Genomic DNA, 19802 nt, shown 5'->3' on the forward strand with positions numbered 1-19802 from the left:
CTCAATGAGTATGAATAAGTTCTTCTTCTAACTTCCTTTATGGATTGCATTGTGCGTTGGTCAGTCAGTGTGGTTCTGGAGTTCCCCATCTCTTCCTTCATATGCAAGATAATCTTAAGGCTGGGAAACACCAAGCCAACCTCAGAGAATGAACATCAGTATCAGCAGACAAGTGCATCAGCTTTGTTTCTACTCATTTCAGCAAAAAAGGTTAGAACACAGCAAAAACGTCAGCCGCTGACCCTCGAGCATGAACCTTTTTACATTTGGCTTTGTGTGTGATTTTCCTCTCTTAAGGCCCTGGTATACACGGACCCAACGCGCATCGTGCAAATGGTGTGATTTGTGTCATTACATGCAACGTGCAGGCTGAGCTTGGAGCCCAGATTTTGGAAACATGTGCAAAGAGCGTGCTAAAGTATAATACTGAATTTCAGTATTACTGTATACTTGGTGAGCAGAAAAAAGTAGTAGTATTAAGTATACTATTGTTACATTATTCATATTTCAGTCATAAGTTCTCTTTTGTTACAATTTTTCCCAAAATGATATACTGTAATCCCATTCAAACTGAGATTTACTCCAACTATACACTCACATCAGTGAACACATATCAATTTATTTTATAAAGTAATCTCACACTGTAAGGAGTTTGAGCATTTCAGATCTGACAAACACTGCAGTGGTCAAATGTACAGTAAACACAACTATTGACAAAAGAAAAACAGAAATAATTCCTCAGTTAAATGTTATGCTGCTAACTTGCTTTCTTGTGTCGCGAACAGGCCGTGATTAAGCCTTCAGTTTATCAGAAATCAGAGCCAAAGTTTGCCTCAGACGGTTTTTCTTCTCCTTCAGAAAAGACTCCAGGTTTCGAGCTTCGGTCAGAATGCCCTCCATCTGCTTCATCTGTGCCTTGTCTGCTGCAGCTCTCACGCTGAAACAAAACCATAAACACTGACAGTGATGTTGGGTTACAGTGAAAAAAATAGTATTTAATTCTTAATCAATTCAAATGGTCACTCTTCAATATCAACAACAAGCAGCACAGAGAATCACATGCTCACGAGAAAAGCTAAAGGTTACTGCTGCTGGTGCACAGTGTGAGCAGAAGCAATATTTACAGGCTAAAACAAAGAGGGGCCTGACCCCCACTGGAGGGCACCAGAGAACCACGCTAGGTCACAAAGCCCTTGTGATTTTATGTACATAATCATTTTTATGTGAAAATGATAGAAAACTCTACTATTCACATAATTTCTGTGAAGAAGACAATAAGTTTAAGGGCTACATTAAATGTTTATTAGTTATTCATTTTCGAAAACAAACAAAACTTTTTACAACTCAAAATGTGAACACCCGAGATATTCAGAGTTAAATTCTGGCTCACGAAAAACTTCACGAAAAAAGTCAGGCTGCTTGGACTATTAAAATATGTGTATGACAGTGAAATTAAAGGTAAATAATACTAATACTCTACTCTGCAGTGGATTTTATATCATTCATTTCAAAGTGCAGACAAGTTTTATGAAACTGTGCTAATTTGTTAAAGGCACAATTCATGTCCTGCGAATGAAACTCAACAATCAACTATTTATCCTGTTTACTGCGTGTACCTGATCTTAAAAAACATGTTCACTGGCTGTAAGACAGCTTCCCCAGTAGATTCAGTTGTTATGGGTTTTTGTGCTTGAAAGCCTTCATTTCTAAGTAAGATCTAAGTAAGCACTTATAGATGCAGACAGCTGTGGACCTGCCACTCCCATGTTTTGTCAGCTAAAATTGATGTTAATTTAATTTACACCTAACATGACAACTAACAGCAAGAGACAGCAGTGAAAACGCCCTTATTTTAGTGTTTTGTGCAAGTGTATGTTTGATTTAGTGAATTAAAAAAACTAAAAAAAAGCTTTTTATGGTGCTGCACCTGGCACCTGGCTGCTTTTTGGCACAATGAGTGTAAAAAGCACAGTCACGTGTATTTAACAGACTGTCTCTGTATAAGTACCACCTCTGCTCAGCAGGAAGTGCTGAAACATTTATCGACCGCAAAGAATTAGAAAATTAAACATGCGTGAATTCAGCTGTTTTTCCTAAAGACCTCATGAGACTATGCACGGCATGCATTTTCCAAATTAAGTGCACAAGTATAAAGGAAATTAAGAGAAGAGTTCCAACAAATAAATAACTAAAAATGTAATTGCTCACCTTAACACTTCAGCAAACTGTGACAGCAGCAGGCTGACCTCTTTATTTGCATCTGTAACACAGAGCAGACCACAAGAAGCATGACTCCATCCATCCATCCATCCATCCAGCCAGCCAGTCAAAGAACATGGAGACAATCACTGGTGGTGGTGAAAACATCTTTCATCAACAATAAAAAAAAAAAATGTGTTCTCATTTGATGTTATATCTTCATTAGGAATTCAGCAGGATGAATTAATTTAGACTATAACAGCCATTTTCAGATGGATAATGTCCAAAAAATTAGGTCCAGACATTTCTCTGGAGATGATCATCCACATGTGATGAAAGAGCTTGTGGTTCAGATGTATCCACAACAGCAGGAGAATCTCCAGAGATCCAGGCCAAGAGTCGGAGACTGGCTTAAGCATCTAAGAGACACAACACTCGCCCAGTCACTCGCTGTGGATTATCTGGAGTTTCTCCTGCTATGTTCTCCATGAGCTCACGCAAACATTATACAGACATTACACTAAGAAGCTGGCAGGAGAATTTGTGAAGAATAGGGGTGGGAATCTCAGGGTACCTCACAATATGACATGGAATACATGGTCCACAATACCAGTAATATCACAATACAGCAATTCTGCTATCATCACTATATTACAAGACAACAAAACATTCATGAAAAGTTAAAAGTGCAGGATTTCTCTATTTTTTGCATAAAGTGCATAAAGTCTATGTATTGAAAATTATCCCGCTGTGGACTATCTCTTCTCCAGCCAGATAACTTCTACCCAAGTTTCCCTCATTCGTAAGAAGACATCAACTGGCGAAGCCCAGCTAGTGATATTGGCAGGGACTGTTTACGTTAGAGCGCCTTAATTTGTTAATTAAAATATCAATATTTGCCCTGGTGTATTGATTATCATATTGCAGGTGGAAGGACAACAGGTCCAGGCAATTTACTTTTGTTCAGTTGTGAAAAAAATATGAAGTATATGCAGTTTACTACTGTATTTAGAGTGATGCTTTACATACCTGCACTTATAGACTCAAATAAATCTGATGACTCCAAAGAGGACGGTGCAGTGTGAGGTCTTTTCTTTTTTAATGGTGCATCATTGTGATTTTCAGGTGCACGTTCAATCTATTGAAAAGAAAAAGACAAAATCAATCAATCTATCTATCTATCAACAGTATATGTAAAATATTGTACACTTTTTTATTAATTTCATCATTTAAAAAATGAACACTGAAGCACTTTGTGTGTGTGTGTGTGTGTGTGTGTGTGTGTGTGTGTATAGGTGTGTAGGTGTGTGTGTGTGCATGTGTGTTTTCTCACCTCTTGGGCTGTCGTCTGTTTAGAGCCTTTGTTGTTGTTAGCTGCCTTCTTTTTTAGCACCAGTGGAACAGGCTTTCCTGCCTCTGGTGTTGCTTCTGCCATTGTGATGCAATGCATCTGCAGAGATAACAAGATTCAACAGATGACAATATTCAAATCATTAGTAGAACAAGAAAAAGTGGCTTGAAGCAAGTACAGAAGATACAAGAATGAACTAAAGGACATTAATAATATGCAAAATAATATGTGAAAATTAGAGTTTTTTCCCAGTTGATAGATATGCCCATTTTTGGGCAATATGTTGCGCCAGTTTTCTTTTTTTTCCCTCTGTCTGATTAAATATAATAGTTTAATAACAACAAATTATTCATAAATTCATAAAAACATGTATTAACACGTATGATCAGTCTCTCCAGTCTTCTTTTATGTCTACTTTCAATCAACACAATCAATAAAATAAACAGGCAAATCAGAAACCTATGACATTTGGCTGGTGGTCACTAGCTAATATATGCTACATGTACTATTACACTAATGTCTTGCTAAGTCATTTGAACCACATGTATGAAAACAATGATTTAGACACTAGTGTCAGTAATACACTCTTTGTTGTTAACATTACTGGTTGTTACTGGTTCAATTAACATTATTACCTAAACTAACAAAACCGTTGGGCTAACTAGCAAAGAAAAAGCTAACACAAACTCTGAGGAGTTAAAGCTAGTTAGCATGTAGGCTAACAGCAAAAATATTTAATGTGATTTAGCAAAGATATTGTTTGGGTGACATTTACTTACAGGACACGCAATCTCCGTGTCAACGTCTTAAATATGTCTTGTGTCCCTGTCGCGAACGAACAGGGACTTAAACTGTCAGTTTATTTGTAGCTAGTGTTTGTTTATTGAATTTTTATATTAAGTCAAAACAACGCGCGTGCAATTACCGAGACTGTCACGTGCTGCATTCACTGTCTGTCGTAAATTCTGGCGTTTTGCAAGAGAAGATACTGAACAATCTCAACGCAATGCCGGCACATTTTGAGACTGTTGTGAGCAATGTTTGCAGGCAAAAGTCAATAGCTAAATTGCGTTAATATAAAAGGAGCAGATGCATTTTAAAAAGAACATTTTATTTTGCATGATTGATTACACCTTTTTGAGACAAACACCATTATGTCTTAATATTATTAAAGCACCAGTTGTAAAATTATTCAGACTTTATTTGGTTATTATTATTGTTATTATCATTATTATCATTCTTCTTATTATTATTATTATTACTTTTATTATTATGATTATTATGAGTGTTATGATTATAATAATTAACAATGATTATTATTAATGGATATAACATTAATACATATTATTAATACTTATTATTATTATTTTTATTATTATTGTTATTATTATTATTATTATTATTGTAATAGCCATTCACCCATTCACTGTCACAATCATGTTCAGCACAGTTTTGACTCACTCTACTACTGAGCTACTGTCGCTCATCACTTTTTTAATACTTTTGCTTCTAAAACCTAAGTACATTTTATAATTACAGTAAATGTAATATTCCTTTATTCAAGTAATATTGTAAAAGGTGACTTCAACCTCTACCAAAGTCATTTTTTTGGTAAGAAAAAGAAAAGTATCCCTTTTAGGTACTTTATACTGGTCGTATCATTTATGATCAACCAAATATCACAGGCCACGTCCAGAAGCAGAAAATCTCTTGACTGTGTGAAACAAACAGTTAGTTTTCACACTCCTTATCTCAGACAATGTGTTTAAAGGAGAATCACACCGGTTTCTGTTTGACACCTCACACTAACTAACACCTCAGTTGACCGATCACAGCTGCAGGTTGTTTGTTGTTGTTGTTGTTTTTGTTAAATTCCCAGTGTTCCCACAGATTCCATTCAAAGAACCAAACTATTGACTGTTAAAGATATTCCAGTAACAATGTGTTAATTAACAACAATGAGGACTGTGTGAGAGACACAAGAGGATGAATTTCAACTTTGTAATAAGGTAATTGTCACTTCTGCGTTACAAACATTTTCATGTGTAGGTATTACACAAATAGTAGCCTACAGTCATTTTTGTTTCTAAATTATTACCTGGATGGTGCAACTGTAACAAAATCTTGTCTACACCACACTATAATCATTGTAATTGTTTACCATTTTGTTATCGTACTGTAATGTAACGTGCTGCCACTGAGGACGACAAAGATGTATTTTATTATTGCACCTAAGAGGAAGAAGATGTTTATATACAGTATAAATATATGGGGAAACAATAACATATTGATATAAAGATATTGGAGGAAAAAAAATGGGAGAACAAAAATGTGCAAGATGAAGCAAAAACAACCCATAAAGGTCTGTTGTGTAGTCCCCTAATGTGAGATATTCAAACACAAAGCTAAAATAAAACAGAACAGAACAGCAAATAACAACTTGCAAATACTACAACTATGTTATGATGGTGAGAGTTGGTATGATATGGAATTACCTATTTGATCCAAAAAGAAAGATATGGCAGATTTCTAAAATGACTGTAGGAATTTCTAACATGAGAATGTAAATGGTTTCAACAGTAAAGTCCTTGCAGTAAATGATGGAAACAGAGTGGGAGTGAACCATGAATAGAGACTGTGAAACACACAAAAATGGGGAGCATGTGAAGAGAGACCTGGCAAATCTATAACATAATGTTATCATTTTCATTAAATGTTTACAGCAACAATACTTGCCCATAAAATTTTCCAAGTACATTGTTTGATAAAGAAGACAGATGTCATATTATTTCATTAACATTTTCCATATCCTTTTAAAAATAAGGGCGTTAGGATTTTTTTCAGCAGAAAATCTGAATCCGTAAGAGTTACATAACATTTAGTGATAGTGAATCATTCCAAAATGTACATTTGGTAAAGTATTTCTGGTTTGTTGGTTCCTTGGCATCAAAGAAAGAATAGCAACAGTCTTTAAGGAAACAAATCAATGGATTTTTTTTTCTTTGCACAAATTAAAGTTGTTTGTTACATAAACTGGCTGTTGTGGACATTCACTGTCTTCAAATCCCATCGGTCTGAGTCAATTAAATCAATACAAAGGAAGATTACAACTAAGTATAAGGTGATAAAGTGTTGGGTTTAACTGCAGATCAATGCTGCTGCCCAATAGCTGTAAAGTGGTTTATCTGTGAAATGATACCATAAAGCAACAGTATAAACTAAAGACGCAAAAATCTGCTTTAAAATTATATGTAATTCAAGGCTCATAAAAATAATGACCATAATAAGAACACAATTGTTAATGTGATTGTTGATTAATGACATAGGTGGTGCTTTCCATTCAGGAGGGAACATCAAAACGGGCTGTGACATTAAGGCATAAATGTTACCTAAGGGTAGCATTATATAATAACAAAGGACAAAGGAAGCTGCAACAAATCTAATCACTTAATTTGCCAGTCAGCAATAACTGTACACAAGTAGTGCTGTAATAGATACTGACTCTGCATGTGGACCCTTGTCAGTTATCCTTTACTTGTGATTAAAATGTATCAGAATATAGATTACAGAATCCGTGCAGTTATCAATTAGGAATTTTGTTAGATTAATCAAAATGGCTAAAGAACTTTGGATAACGTTAACAAAACAAAAAAGAAAACAGTGCCTCTGATTATTACAGTAACAGCATTTGATGACAACTTTTGTTTCGGATCTTTTTTGGGTGCAACAAAAAAAAACATTACAGAAACATGGAATTCGTGTAACTATTATTGCACTCAGATACAGTATTTGGGGTGGGAAATCAACCATGATACGATATTATCACAATATTTAGGTCACAATACAATATTATCACAATATTTAGCTCACAATGCGATATTATCACGATATTTAGGTCACGATACTTTATTATCACGATATTTATGTCACAGTATGACATTATCACGATATTTAGATCATGATACGATATCACGATATTTAGGTCACAATACGATTTTATCAGGATATTGCAAAATACTGAGTATTTGCAAAATATATTTTGACAGAGAGACAGACAGACAGACAGACGACTTTATTAATCCCTTTGGGAGGTTCCCTCAGGGAAATACATTTTTTTTTGATAATGATAAATATTGTGATAATGAGGATGAGCACTAGGCACCATCTCGTGGACTGAAACATCAATAGATTTTTTATGCTAGTTTAATGTTTATTTGTAACACAATTTAATTTAATTGAACAATTAAATGCTCAAAAAAACAATACTAGTCTCAAAAGTGATATAATATTAAGACCCAAAATATTGAGATATTTCACTGTATTGATATTTCTCTATACAGTATATGCCTTTAAAACTGAGGTGTGGAGATTCTTTATTTGTTGTTCATAAGAGAAATACTTGATGATGTATGTGAATTTCCTCTTTTGCTGATACTGCGTATTGGAATGATATTTGACTATTAATCGCAAACTAATCATAGCCAAGGGCAATGTCCAAATTGGAAGACATTGCAATTATTTGATGAAGACAAAATTTGTGGCACAACAGCACAATGTTGAAACTCTGCAGTGCAGCAGAAATTCCTCAGCCAAAAACTCCTGCCCTTTAGGTGACAAATGTGAGAAAATACAAAATCATCATGATTTGCAGATATTTATCCCGTTTCAAAAGCTATCAAGTTTGAATCACAAAATCGCAATATCTGTCAAAATAGGCAGTATTTTTGTGACCATATCATGCAACTCAGTTTGCATATTGCTTATGTTTAATAGCTGTGTGCTTCTCTTATGTATCTGTTGTTGTTGGGGCTGGTCATACATATGAAGAGCATAGATATATTTATAGATATGTGGCTTTTTAGGTTAAAACACTGCTGTGTGTTTGTGGTTTCTGTTTTGTGTGTTTTGTTTTGACACAGTCGGACTGTGTATCTTCATTAATTAAAACACAGTCCGTTGGAGAAACGGTGACTTGCTAACTGCCTTTGTAAAATACATCAGATGCTTGTTGTGTTGCATGAAGTGTCGTCCTTCTCGACATTCCCATGGTCATTGAACGCAGCAGTAGCAGCAGCGGGGGCATCGCTGCCTGTAGAAGGAGCTCTTCTGTGTCTTACCTAACCTACAGCCAAACGTACACAAACATGGCGATATCACGGGCGGTCGGGATGCGTTCGTCTCTTCGGTGTGCGTTTTATTTACTCGTCCTCGGCTTTCCTGGAATACATTCGTCGACTCTTCGTCTGCACCCGGAGCAGCGCAACATGCCGCCTCAAAACAGAGGCTTTTTCACTATAGAAGCTAATGAGGTTTCTCCAGACGGAGGTGGAGGAGGCGCCGCCGCGGCTCCAGCGCTGCCCGTGGCCGACCGTAGTAACACTGAAGGCGGCTCGTACTCCGGTACATACCCGCAGCATCGAAGCCGCCGGAGCACCGGTGACTCTGCCGTGCTCAAGGTGTACGGACAGGTAATGTAACGCATCCCCGCGACACTGTCCGGTGTAGTGCTGTGCATCACCTTAGACTGGCCTTTAGCTGCTGAGGATGTCTTTGGAGGAAAATTACGCAAGCGTAGGCACCGTTGATTTGAAGTACCATCATTTCTTGTACCTTGTTGTGACCGTGTTCACTGGTGTATGCAGAGAAAGAAGTGCCTCGTTCAGCCACAAAGCCACAAACCCAGTGAACAGATGAGAACGCGTTCCATTCCACCTGATGTTCTCGGTGTAGCTGAGGAACGTTGCGGTTCAAATGAATGGTCACTCACTCACACACTCACACACACCATAGGTTTCCCTGTCAGTCAGGTTAGTGGCAGTCTGACGGTGACTCTTCACAAACAGTACGAATTCATGAACAGCCATAGAAGTTACCAGAAAACCCCATTTAGATTCTGGAAGTGTGTGAGTACTTGTTTTGTTACCCTATCAGGACTTATCAGGGGACACAAACCTGGTCCTAATGTGGCAGAACCTCATTTCTGAGGCTCTGGTAAAAGTTGGGATTAAGGATGTCAATTGTGGTTAGGTTAAGGTTAAGGACTGACATTAACTGGTTATGGTAATGATAGGGGTAAGGCTTTGGTTAGGCAGTCCACCTCAATGGAAGTACACACAAGACATGCTTTCTCTTTCTGTTTGTGTGTGTTAGTGACCAAGACCATGAAACAAGTGTTTTGCAGTAGGTTAGCTGCTCTCAGTAGAAGAGGGCATAGTGGTGCTGATGCCAGCTGAGAGAAGAATGAATCAGAAGTAGAATTAGATGAATGCAGCCTATTGCCATGAGGAAAGGAATTGGGTTCGTAAACAGATGGTCACAGGTTCAATCCTGGCTGGGGTACCCAATACCCCATTGTCCGGGGTGCAGATAAGTGCTCACTACTGGTGTGTAATAAGGATGGGTTAAATGCAGAGGACAAATTCACTAATTGATGTGTTTGCAAAAATAACCAATTCTAATTCTGGAGGAGGGCAGAGTGTTTCTGATGCCAGCTGAGAGCTACTGTTACATTACATTACATTACATGTCATTTAGCAGACGCTTTTTTCCAAAGCGACTTACAATAAGTGCATTTAAACATTTGGGTACAAATAAGAGCTAGAAGTAAGTAAGAGCTTCAAGTAAACCAAACTATGAAGTGCTAGTCGTAAGTGCGATGTACTGTTTTTGTCTATATGCAAGATAAGATAAGATAAGATAAGATAGCTTTATTTATCTCACAGTGGAGAGAAAACGGCGTTACAGCAGCTCAACAATAGGGTTGACTTGTCTTTACAGTTTTGGTATAATGTCAGGCATATCAGACCCATAGCTGCAGCTCACTGTGTCTGAGCAACTCTGCTTCCAACCCTGGGTTTTGTGTGGGTGGTGCAACAGAGCAGAACACCAAACCAAAACAAAACGTAAACAGAGTTCGCGGGTGGTAAGTGAATGAAGTTTTAGCTTGTTAATCCTGGCTGTACCATTGTTATCATTGAAGCCAGTGTTTCATTTTCACATGTTTCATCTCTGATGACGTGTCAGGGTTATTTTATGAGTTAATAGTAGTTTTTGTGCCAAACTGAAGGGAAACAATTGAGCATCTTGTGAAGTTATTCTTTGGTATGGGCTTCACAAATAAGGAAATACTTCCTCAATATCAGAGCTTTGAAAAGATTTTGTAAGAAACCAAGTCTATTCTGAAGAAATAATCTGTGTGAAATCCACTTTTGTGGAGGTGGAAATGGCTGGTAGTGGTTAACTGGTTACATTGGAGGTAGGACTGGGCAATCACATTATACTTTTTATATCATTCGATATTGAAATGTACCATGATATGAATCAAATCAATATTTCTGTCAAGCTTAAAGATACGGCTGGGTGATTAGCTTATTAAATAATGTATAATAAATAATTTTAGGCTATATCACAATATACGAGATATGTGGGAATATAAAGCTGCACACAGGTTGTTTCTCTGGACTCATGAAAAGTTTTCTTTTGAGATGTTTGCGCTTTAAAAAAAAAGTGACAATACACTGTGAATATAGTCCCATAAAACATCTACTGTTTATGATCTGTATTACTTGCTTAACATACAGTTACAACCTTTCATTTCAGATAAAACCTGTTTCTTTTGGCATTTTAATGTTAAATGAAGGATATTTATGTGCTTGAAACAATGAAATTGCTCATAAATATGGACAAAATCGGCTATAACACAAATAATAAAGCTTACATTTCTCAAATGTATCCAATAATAAATATGATTATCAATGCAACAGCCTTTAAAACCAGGAAAAGTCATCATAGATACCTTATCTCAGTGTCCAAAATCTAAGACCATATCTGTCTCATGTCAAGATATAGATTTAATATCATATATTGCCCAGGTCTAATCTGAGGTTGTTAGTTTCTCAAGGAACAATTACGTTGATATTTAAGATTTTAAGCCCAGAAGAACTGGATCTCTGGTGAGCACAGTGTCTCCGACGTCGTCAAAGAACCAGTGCTTTATGGTATATTGATTCTTATGATAAACTGAAGCTGTATGGCATTGCTATTACTTGCGGCACAGAAAGAATTATCCATCACATCATGTGGATGGAGGCATACACCCCTGAAACTGAAAACAACGTCGAAATATTACAAGTTTATTCTGGAAAGCTTACATTTTTTCTTATGGCCCTAATACATCTGAACAAAATGAGTGTGATCATGATCGTGCCTGTGTAGACCCAGGAGGAAGTGCTGGTTACGGGTTATGTTGTAGTCTTTTTGCGTCTTGTAGAGCCCTCCATTGTGTAAATGACAGATTACCCTGGTCTGTCTCTCTCGGTGTTTTAAGCCTTTTCTAGTCAAAGAAGCCTAAACGCAGAGTTTTGCTATTGTTAATGTGAATCGACGTAAACAAGTGGGAGAAAGAAGAATTCAGTTTGAAAGAGGGTCTGAAGTGTAACATCGTCACTGGTCTCCATATACCTTTTTCTGTCCTGTCTGTGTTCCACTTCCCACTTCTGACCCACTGTGGTTGTTCACGGTGCATTTGTGACATCAAACATGACTCACTGGGGAAAATGAACAGAAAGACAAACTCCACACCATTTTGAAGCAGGCTAATATGGTGTGGAGGTAGAGGTATAAGATACAAGCTCTAAAGCTTGCACACGATCGTCCAAATACTATAATGCAACTCAGTAAATGTCATTAGCTGTCTTAGGACTTCCACTCCCACACCCGGCGATTGTTGAACTTCTCTGCAGCTACATCACATTTCCAAGATCAGTTTTAGATCTGAAGGGGAAAAAGAGGCGTGACATTGTGTGTGTGTGTGGCTTCATTAAACAATGAGGTGTAGCGAAAGCAGTGTTTGAAATGTAAACAACAGGCAGTAAGTTACCCAGAGGTAAACACACATGCAGGCTCAGGGTGTGTCTGCTTCTTTCTCTGCTGCTTCCATCTCTTTTACATGAAAACCAATGGAAGCGCAGTGCGAGTGCTGCAGAGTCATTTTTTCTTTGCACATGCACAAACACACACACACATCAATTAGTGAAAGTGAATTTGACCCCAGTATTTAACCCATTCTTTTTTTTTTTTACACACCAGTCGTGAACTGAACACATACAAACCACTGATCTGTTGCCTGGGAGCAATGTTGGTTGTTCAGGGTGTGTTTTCATGAGAATGTCAGTTTGACCTGTCTGAGCTGGTTGAGGAAATCCTCCTCCTCCTCCTCCTCATGACTGTACATCACAACACCACATATTTAAAAGTGAATAGAAAAGTAAAATAAAATAAATTACCACTCTGTTGATGACATGGATTTGTAAAAATCATTAACAGTGAGTATGAACCTTGGGTCAGATGTGCTGCATATTGTGCATCTGAAATTGCAGCCTTTGTTATTTTCTAATTCATTCGTTTTGCTCTACAGACAGGAGGTCATCCACACTATCTACCAGAGGACACTGGTAATAATCAAAAGGACATTAAAAGTTCTAAAAAATTCTTTTTAATTACTGTATGAACAAATCAATACATTATATTTACTTAGTTACTGCCATAGGAGGAAACTTACATTTTACACTTAAGACATCAGATTTTTATTCCCTATATGGTGTAATGTGGAGTGATTTGATCTCAATTGTGTTCACACATACAGTAAATTTGGAGCCGTCTACTTCTAGTAGTGTCATTTGAGACGGAGGAACATCAGGAGGAACTTCCCTGTAGTTGCCGGGAAGATCAGTGTCAGGAGACTGAGTGATGCTCTCAAGCTAAATGGAATTCAGCCGTTTGTCATGCTTTTATTTCCACTCACCTATTTGCAGCAGGTGAACTCAAGTAGACACATCTCATACTGTGCATAAAGTGAAAGTAGGAAGGATCCTCCCTGAAGCTGTTGATACACACATGGAGGAGTTCATGTTTATTTCACAATCAAACACTGTGTGTGCTAAACAAGTGGAAGTAACAGGCTGAGAGTGTGGTTGTAAACACTGCCGTCACGATGACTTCACTAAATAACACTAGTCCTAGGGAAAGTTGTTGATATTTCATTGGTGCACTTATACATCTTATACAGTTTATTAGGGGTGTTATTTTAGGTCGCGTTAAAGGTTATTTCCTGAATTTGTACGCGATTGTTTTCATAGTCGATCAGTCTGTCGATTAATCAAGCACTTGTTTGGTCTGTTAAATGTCAGAGAATGCTGAAAAATGTCGATCAGTGTTCATTATATGGAGCAAAGCTGAAACATCTGAAAACTTGTTTTAATTATTGAAAAACACTCACACTGATTAGTTGATTATCAAAGTATTTGATGATTAATTTAGTAATTGTTTAATAATCGACTCAATTAAATGAATAATTGTTGCTGCCCTACTGTAAAATGCTAAAAGACCGTAAAAGGGATTGCTCAGGTTTAGAGTGGCTGTTTGAGTTATTTACGTTTTTAAAATATAGACTTCAGCAAGCATGACTAAAATCAAATATTTGCTGCATTGTTCTTGCCTTTATTGCCTTTATTGACAGCTTACTCCCCTCACATCACAGCACACAGTACATACAGTAGACGCAAATCCACTGCTGCAACCACTGTCTCTTAACTTATCCTTTATTCAAATTTACTCGCGTGGACTTTTTGTGCTGGAGAGGTTTACTAACTTAAATTTGCAGTTGTAAAAGACTTATGTTGAGATGCAGCAGCAAAGATAAGATGTAGGTGTAGATTTTATGAGGTGGCTGTAATCTCTTCCTCCTGTCCCTGCTGGCAGCCATGTTACAGTGAGAGCGTGAGAGTGTTCGACTCTGAGGCAGGTCCACAGAAACGGTGTGAAGTCACATGATAATGTGTCAATACCTCAAACAACCACATGTAAAAACCACCAATGTTATCATAAAATACAAAGTCATCATCTCTAATATTATCCGCTATTCATTTTAAACATTGCTATCAAAATTGGCCCAGAATCTTATTCACGTGGTTGTTTATTTAATGGAATACAGACCTTTATGGCCTCGCATACAAAAATGACTGTGTACTTAAATCGGCAGCTCTCTGATAAAAACAGAAATGAGTTACTCGCATTGTCATTTTGTTGGATGTGGAAGATGTGGACCTAGAATGTAGCACGCTTGGTTGCGCAGAATGAGATTGCCTTTCACCTTATTAACAGAGTTTCCGCTGTGTAAATATGAGAGAGTAATGAGGAGGCTCTGCTCTCTGCAGGAAAAGAACATCCTAATGAAAAGCTTTAAATCCTCATTGCTGTTGTTGTTTCACCTGCTGCTGCTGCTGCCGCTGCCGCTGCTGCTGCTGCTGCTGCTGCTGTTGTTGTTGTTGTTGTTCGCAGACGGTGTCCGTGCTATTTCTGGTCCCCTAATGGTACAATTACCCCTCTTAGTCATAATGTACTTGCTCCAGTGTGGAGTGAAAATAAACAATAAGAAGACTAGGACCACATACATACATACATGCATACATACAGTATATGTTCAGAAATACTAATGTAAAGTCACCTCCATCAAGTTTATCTTTTCTGTCCTGTCAATTATTCCATTTTGCATGTAATTTCACCTCCATTAACATTGACTTTTTTTCTTAAACATTCCTATGATTTCTATTTTTTTAATCTGACAAATATATCACTCACTCATTTACTGTACAGTTTATTTTTTAATATAATGGTTAACTGCCCCATGCATTCTCCCAGCCTGAAACACGGAGGCTCACTCTCACTGACACATGGAAAAACTCATTTCAGTCAGAGATCTACACCTGCTGTCATCTACAGTGTCCTAATGTCACATTGTAAAGTGACTAAAGTGATTGTAAACACACATTTCAAATGATTACAGAGTGGAATTTGTGCAGATATACATACTCTTCAGTCTGTAGAATAAGATGTGTATAGATCAAGACAATAATTCATCTAAAATCATATCCTACGATAGAGAAAATCATGTACTATTAACTCCTGTGTGTCCACAATCTAAAAAAGTGAGCTATTTATTAACTTTCATTTTCCATTTGAAAACATAAATATTACACAGAGCACATTCTTAAGTAATCAGTAATATATTTATTTTTTCAGCTTTCTGTCAGTGGGCTAAAAGCTGTTGTTTTTCCTTGTGTCTTTGCCGGCAGCCATGTTTTAATGAGAGCGAGCCTCCATGTCTCAGGCTGGTTCGCGGCTCAAACTCATCTCATGACAACCACACGTAAACAAACAGGAACTGTCACTTTATTAAGAAATAACTTTTCTGTTTGGATGCAGATATGAAAGTGTTGAGTAAACAGTAATTCTTCGTTTATTTAAGGACTTCATGTTTTGGTGGATGTGCTGTATCTGCTCCCACAAGCTTCCACTTCAATATGAACTGGAGGGTTTTCACTGCCTCATCATTTTATTTATTCATTTTTTATAGCAACACAAAAGCCTAAATGATAAATCAAGCTTTGATGTCTGTTTGGAACATGGACACAGAAGTATTTTTTTCTGAAGCTATCGCCTGATGAACCACGGGACTTAACCAAAGCAGTAACATGACAGATAATCCAGAACAATGAGCTGGATGATGCTAAAAAGCTCCATGGACTTGAGATTTGGGGGACAATTATTTTTTAGCCACTGGCACTAGGGTTGTGCCGATGGACTATCGTGATTGGCTTACCGATGGAGAGCCACCATCGTGATGCCACGCCCCCACCCTGTCAGACACAAACTAAAACTAAAATATTGAGATTTTAGACTTTACCCTGGTAATTGTTGGAGATTAACCCATGTTTTGAGGATTGTTCAGTCTTTTTAACTGATCTACAGTTTCGGCTCGATTCTCGTGTCGGCATCTCCGGAGCACAGACTCCGTCTGACACAGTCGCTGGAGAGCGGCAGGGTTTCGTCCTGTGCCGTGGTGAGGCGAGGCGAGTGGGTGGAGCGTGAAGTTTGTTTGTTTACATTAGCGAGCCGCAGGTGAATATCTCTGTCATCCTGCATATTTCGAGTTATTCCTCTTAATGTGAGAGCCGCACAATAATAAGAGAGGCTGTGTATCACCCTGTAGTGATGTGAATAAAGTGCCATTCTTCAACGCAGATGAAGTCCCGTAACGAGCTAATCCGAGCTAAAGGAGCTAGTGGTCTTCGGAGGTCTCCTTACTACGGTTCGGGGGTCTGCCAGCTTGGTTGGGAGATTATGAACTCCTTGCGACATTGACTTGGACATTCGGACCCCCCCCCCCCCACGTCGATATCATCATCTTCACAATGTTTTACTGTAAACATCATCGACTGTCAATTTAGGGGACATCGCCTAGAGATGTGAAAATTGTCACTCCACTTGTGTTTGTGCCTAATAATCATTGTAGATTATTTAATATCCTAATTTGCAGCTTTTTGTTGCTCACTAGTGCAAATTACGAGTGGTTATCATTGAAATTTTAGCAGTGGAGCACAACAATCTAGCAGGGGCGGTGCACCATTGCTTGATGACTGTAGGGTGAACGCCATCCATTTTCTACTGCTTTATCCTGCACATGAGGGTCGCAGGGGGGTGCTGGGCCAATCTCAGCTGACATAGGGCAAAAGGCAGGTTTACACGCAGAACAGATCGCCAGTCCATCACAGGGACACATACATAGACAACCAGCCGCTCTCACACCTATAGTCAATTTAAAGAGTCCAATTTACTGTGGGAGGAAACGGGAGAAGCCGGAGAAGACCCCCACACACACACACACACGGGGAAAACATGCAAACTACATGCAGAAAGGCCCTTGTTCCGACCTGGTCGTGAACCCGGGTCTTCTTGCTGCTTGATGACAAGCGTGCTAACCACTACACCAACCGTGTGGCCCTAGGGTAATCATTGTAGTAGTTATTGTTTACTAGTGTGTTAAGAGTGGTAAACATCCAGTTCCATGCATGCAAACATGTTACTCAGTTTGTTTTTGTCATGTTTGTGAACACCGTTCCTTCTGTTATTGAGGGCTAATCTGGGCCCTACGTCTGCTGTCACATAATGCAGACGACAGAGGCTCAGTCATGCATCCTCCTCGTAGTCGGAATATTACAATGGTGGCTCAGGAGCACAGGCAAACTCCTCACACATCTAAACTGTGCTCAGTGCCTGCCAAGAGCGCAGCCAGTCCTCACTGCCTGCCAGTCCTGCAGAGATGATGTCATTGTTTGAGACGGGGCTATGCCGCCAAAGATTTCCTGGCCTTGATACCCCCCCACCTCCCCCACCCCACCACCATCACCACATACCCCCATGCTATTGAATAATGGAGACCTGGGGAGAAGAGAGGGGAGGGTGGAAGTGAGCACTGCTCTGTTCCACTGAAGGAAATTAGGTCAATTATGAATTTGGGTAATATTTATCAGTTTATCAGTCACAATGCCTCTGTAGATGAACAGGGTTATTGAGTCGGACATAACGGTTAGACTGTCACAAATCCAACATTAAGTGTAGTAGTTCTGCAGTAGAGCTGCAACTAACGATTCTTTTCATAATCGATTAATCTGTCGATTATTTTCTCTTAAAAAATGTTGATCGGTGTTCGTCAAGCCTGTAAATGACGATGTTCTCAAATGTCTTGTTTTGTCAACAAACCAAAATGATTAACTTTGAATGATTTCTTTGTTATCCAGGGCAAAGAAATGAAGAAAATACTCACATTTAAGAAGCTGAAACGATCGGAAATCTTGTTTTAATCATGAAAAAAGCTTCAAACCGATCAATCGATTATCGAAATAGTTGTCGATTAATTGTTTCAGCTCACTGCAGACATGACACATAAAACCACTTGTCACAGGTCTCCCGTTGGACTTGTATTCACCTGCACCTAATTCAGAGTCTCTATCAGAGTTCTCTGAATTCTTATCTGAGTTGGTACTGATACAGATAAAATCTTTTTTTTTGTAGGGGAAGCCAGTCCCATTGAAGTTAGCCAGTCCCCTGTAGCTGGTGTGGATCAGATAGCGGTAGCGCCATAAGCTCCCTCAGCAGCTCCTGAGTGGCTGTTTGTAATAAGAGGTGTAGTTCTAAACAGAAAACCCCGGTTCACCACCAAACTCTTCACATTTCCAATACAACAGTGTGTTGCTGAGAAGCAAACTCTGGTGATTGGTGTCTCTGTTTTAAGGAATGTGAAAACCGTGACCACACTTCAGTGTCGTCCCGGAGCCAGAGCGTGCGACAAAGATAAATCGTAAATTCAGTAATGTTACTATTCCTGTCGGCAGTAATGACACCCTTTTACACCAATCCGAGGCCACAAAAATTATTAGAATGTTGAATGTGTGTATAGAAATGCAAAGTTAATGTCGGACACCGTCATTTTCTCTGGTCCTCTTCCCAGTGTGACCAGTGATGACATGTATAGCCGCATGTCATCAGTCAATCACTGGCTCTTAAGATGGTGTCCAGAAAACAGCATTAGCTTTATAACTGTCAAACCTTCTGGGGAAAACCTGGTCTCGTGTGGAGACACGACGTCCATCCCACTTTGGATGGAGCAGCACTCTGATCTAGAAATGTGGCAAAGTTTATTAGAAACCCAACACCATGACAATCCAGAGTTGAGACCACGACGCAGAGTTGCAGTCTTACACACTTCTCTGTGCTTCTTTTCAAGCAGTTACCACCTAAGAACCCTATAGAGACTGTGTCTGCCCCCCGACCTACTACATTAATTTAACAAATAAATAATAAACAGAAGAGGAGTTAGACATTCTAATTTAATAAAAATCACCACCAATAATAAATCATATTTCAAGATTATCACTTTAAATGTGGATTATTAAATATAAGATCACTCTCCTCAAAATCTGTTTAAATTAATGATCTAAATGACTGAGAATCCTATAGATTTATTCTGGTGGTGGTTACATGAAGAAGAATATGTTTAAATGAGTCGACACCACCCACACATTTTAACACCCATGTTCCCAGGAGTCGCAGCCATTTATAATACTAGACTTTCAATCAACCCCAAGCACAAACATGGATATTTATCTTTTGAAAGCCTTATTCTTAGTCTTTCTCATCCTAGTTGAATATCACAGACACCAGTTCTGATCGTCCACCTGCACCTTATTCAGAGTCTCTATCAGAATTGTCTTTCTTATCTGAGTTAGTACTGTGTACAGATAAAATCATCGTGTTGACCGTAATAGTCTTAGTTCTGCATTTCATTCGCTGTTAGAATCAATTTCACTCAACATGTGAATAAACCCACTCACTGCCTTAGTCACACCCTCGATCT

At 38.4% G+C, this 19802-nt stretch overlaps 1 protein-coding gene across 1 annotated transcript in view; it reads left to right on the forward strand.

Annotated features, from left to right (window-relative positions):
* Positions 1–8636: 8636 nt before the first annotated feature.
* Positions 8637–19802, forward strand: part of sorl1 (sortilin-related receptor, L(DLR class) A repeats containing) — an 85083-nt gene continuing 73917 nt past the window's right edge. Inside the window, exon 1 of the mRNA XM_058633646.1 lies at positions 8637–9018. Within this exon, the coding sequence (XP_058489629.1) occupies positions 8695–9018 (324 nt within the window). The 5' untranslated portion in view covers positions 8637–8694. The remainder of the gene's footprint in view (positions 9019–19802) is intronic.

The sequence above is a fragment of the Solea solea genome, chromosome 7, assembly GCF_958295425.1.
Source record: "Solea solea chromosome 7, fSolSol10.1, whole genome shotgun sequence".
NCBI classification, from domain to species: Eukaryota; Metazoa; Chordata; class Actinopteri; order Pleuronectiformes; family Soleidae; genus Solea; species Solea solea.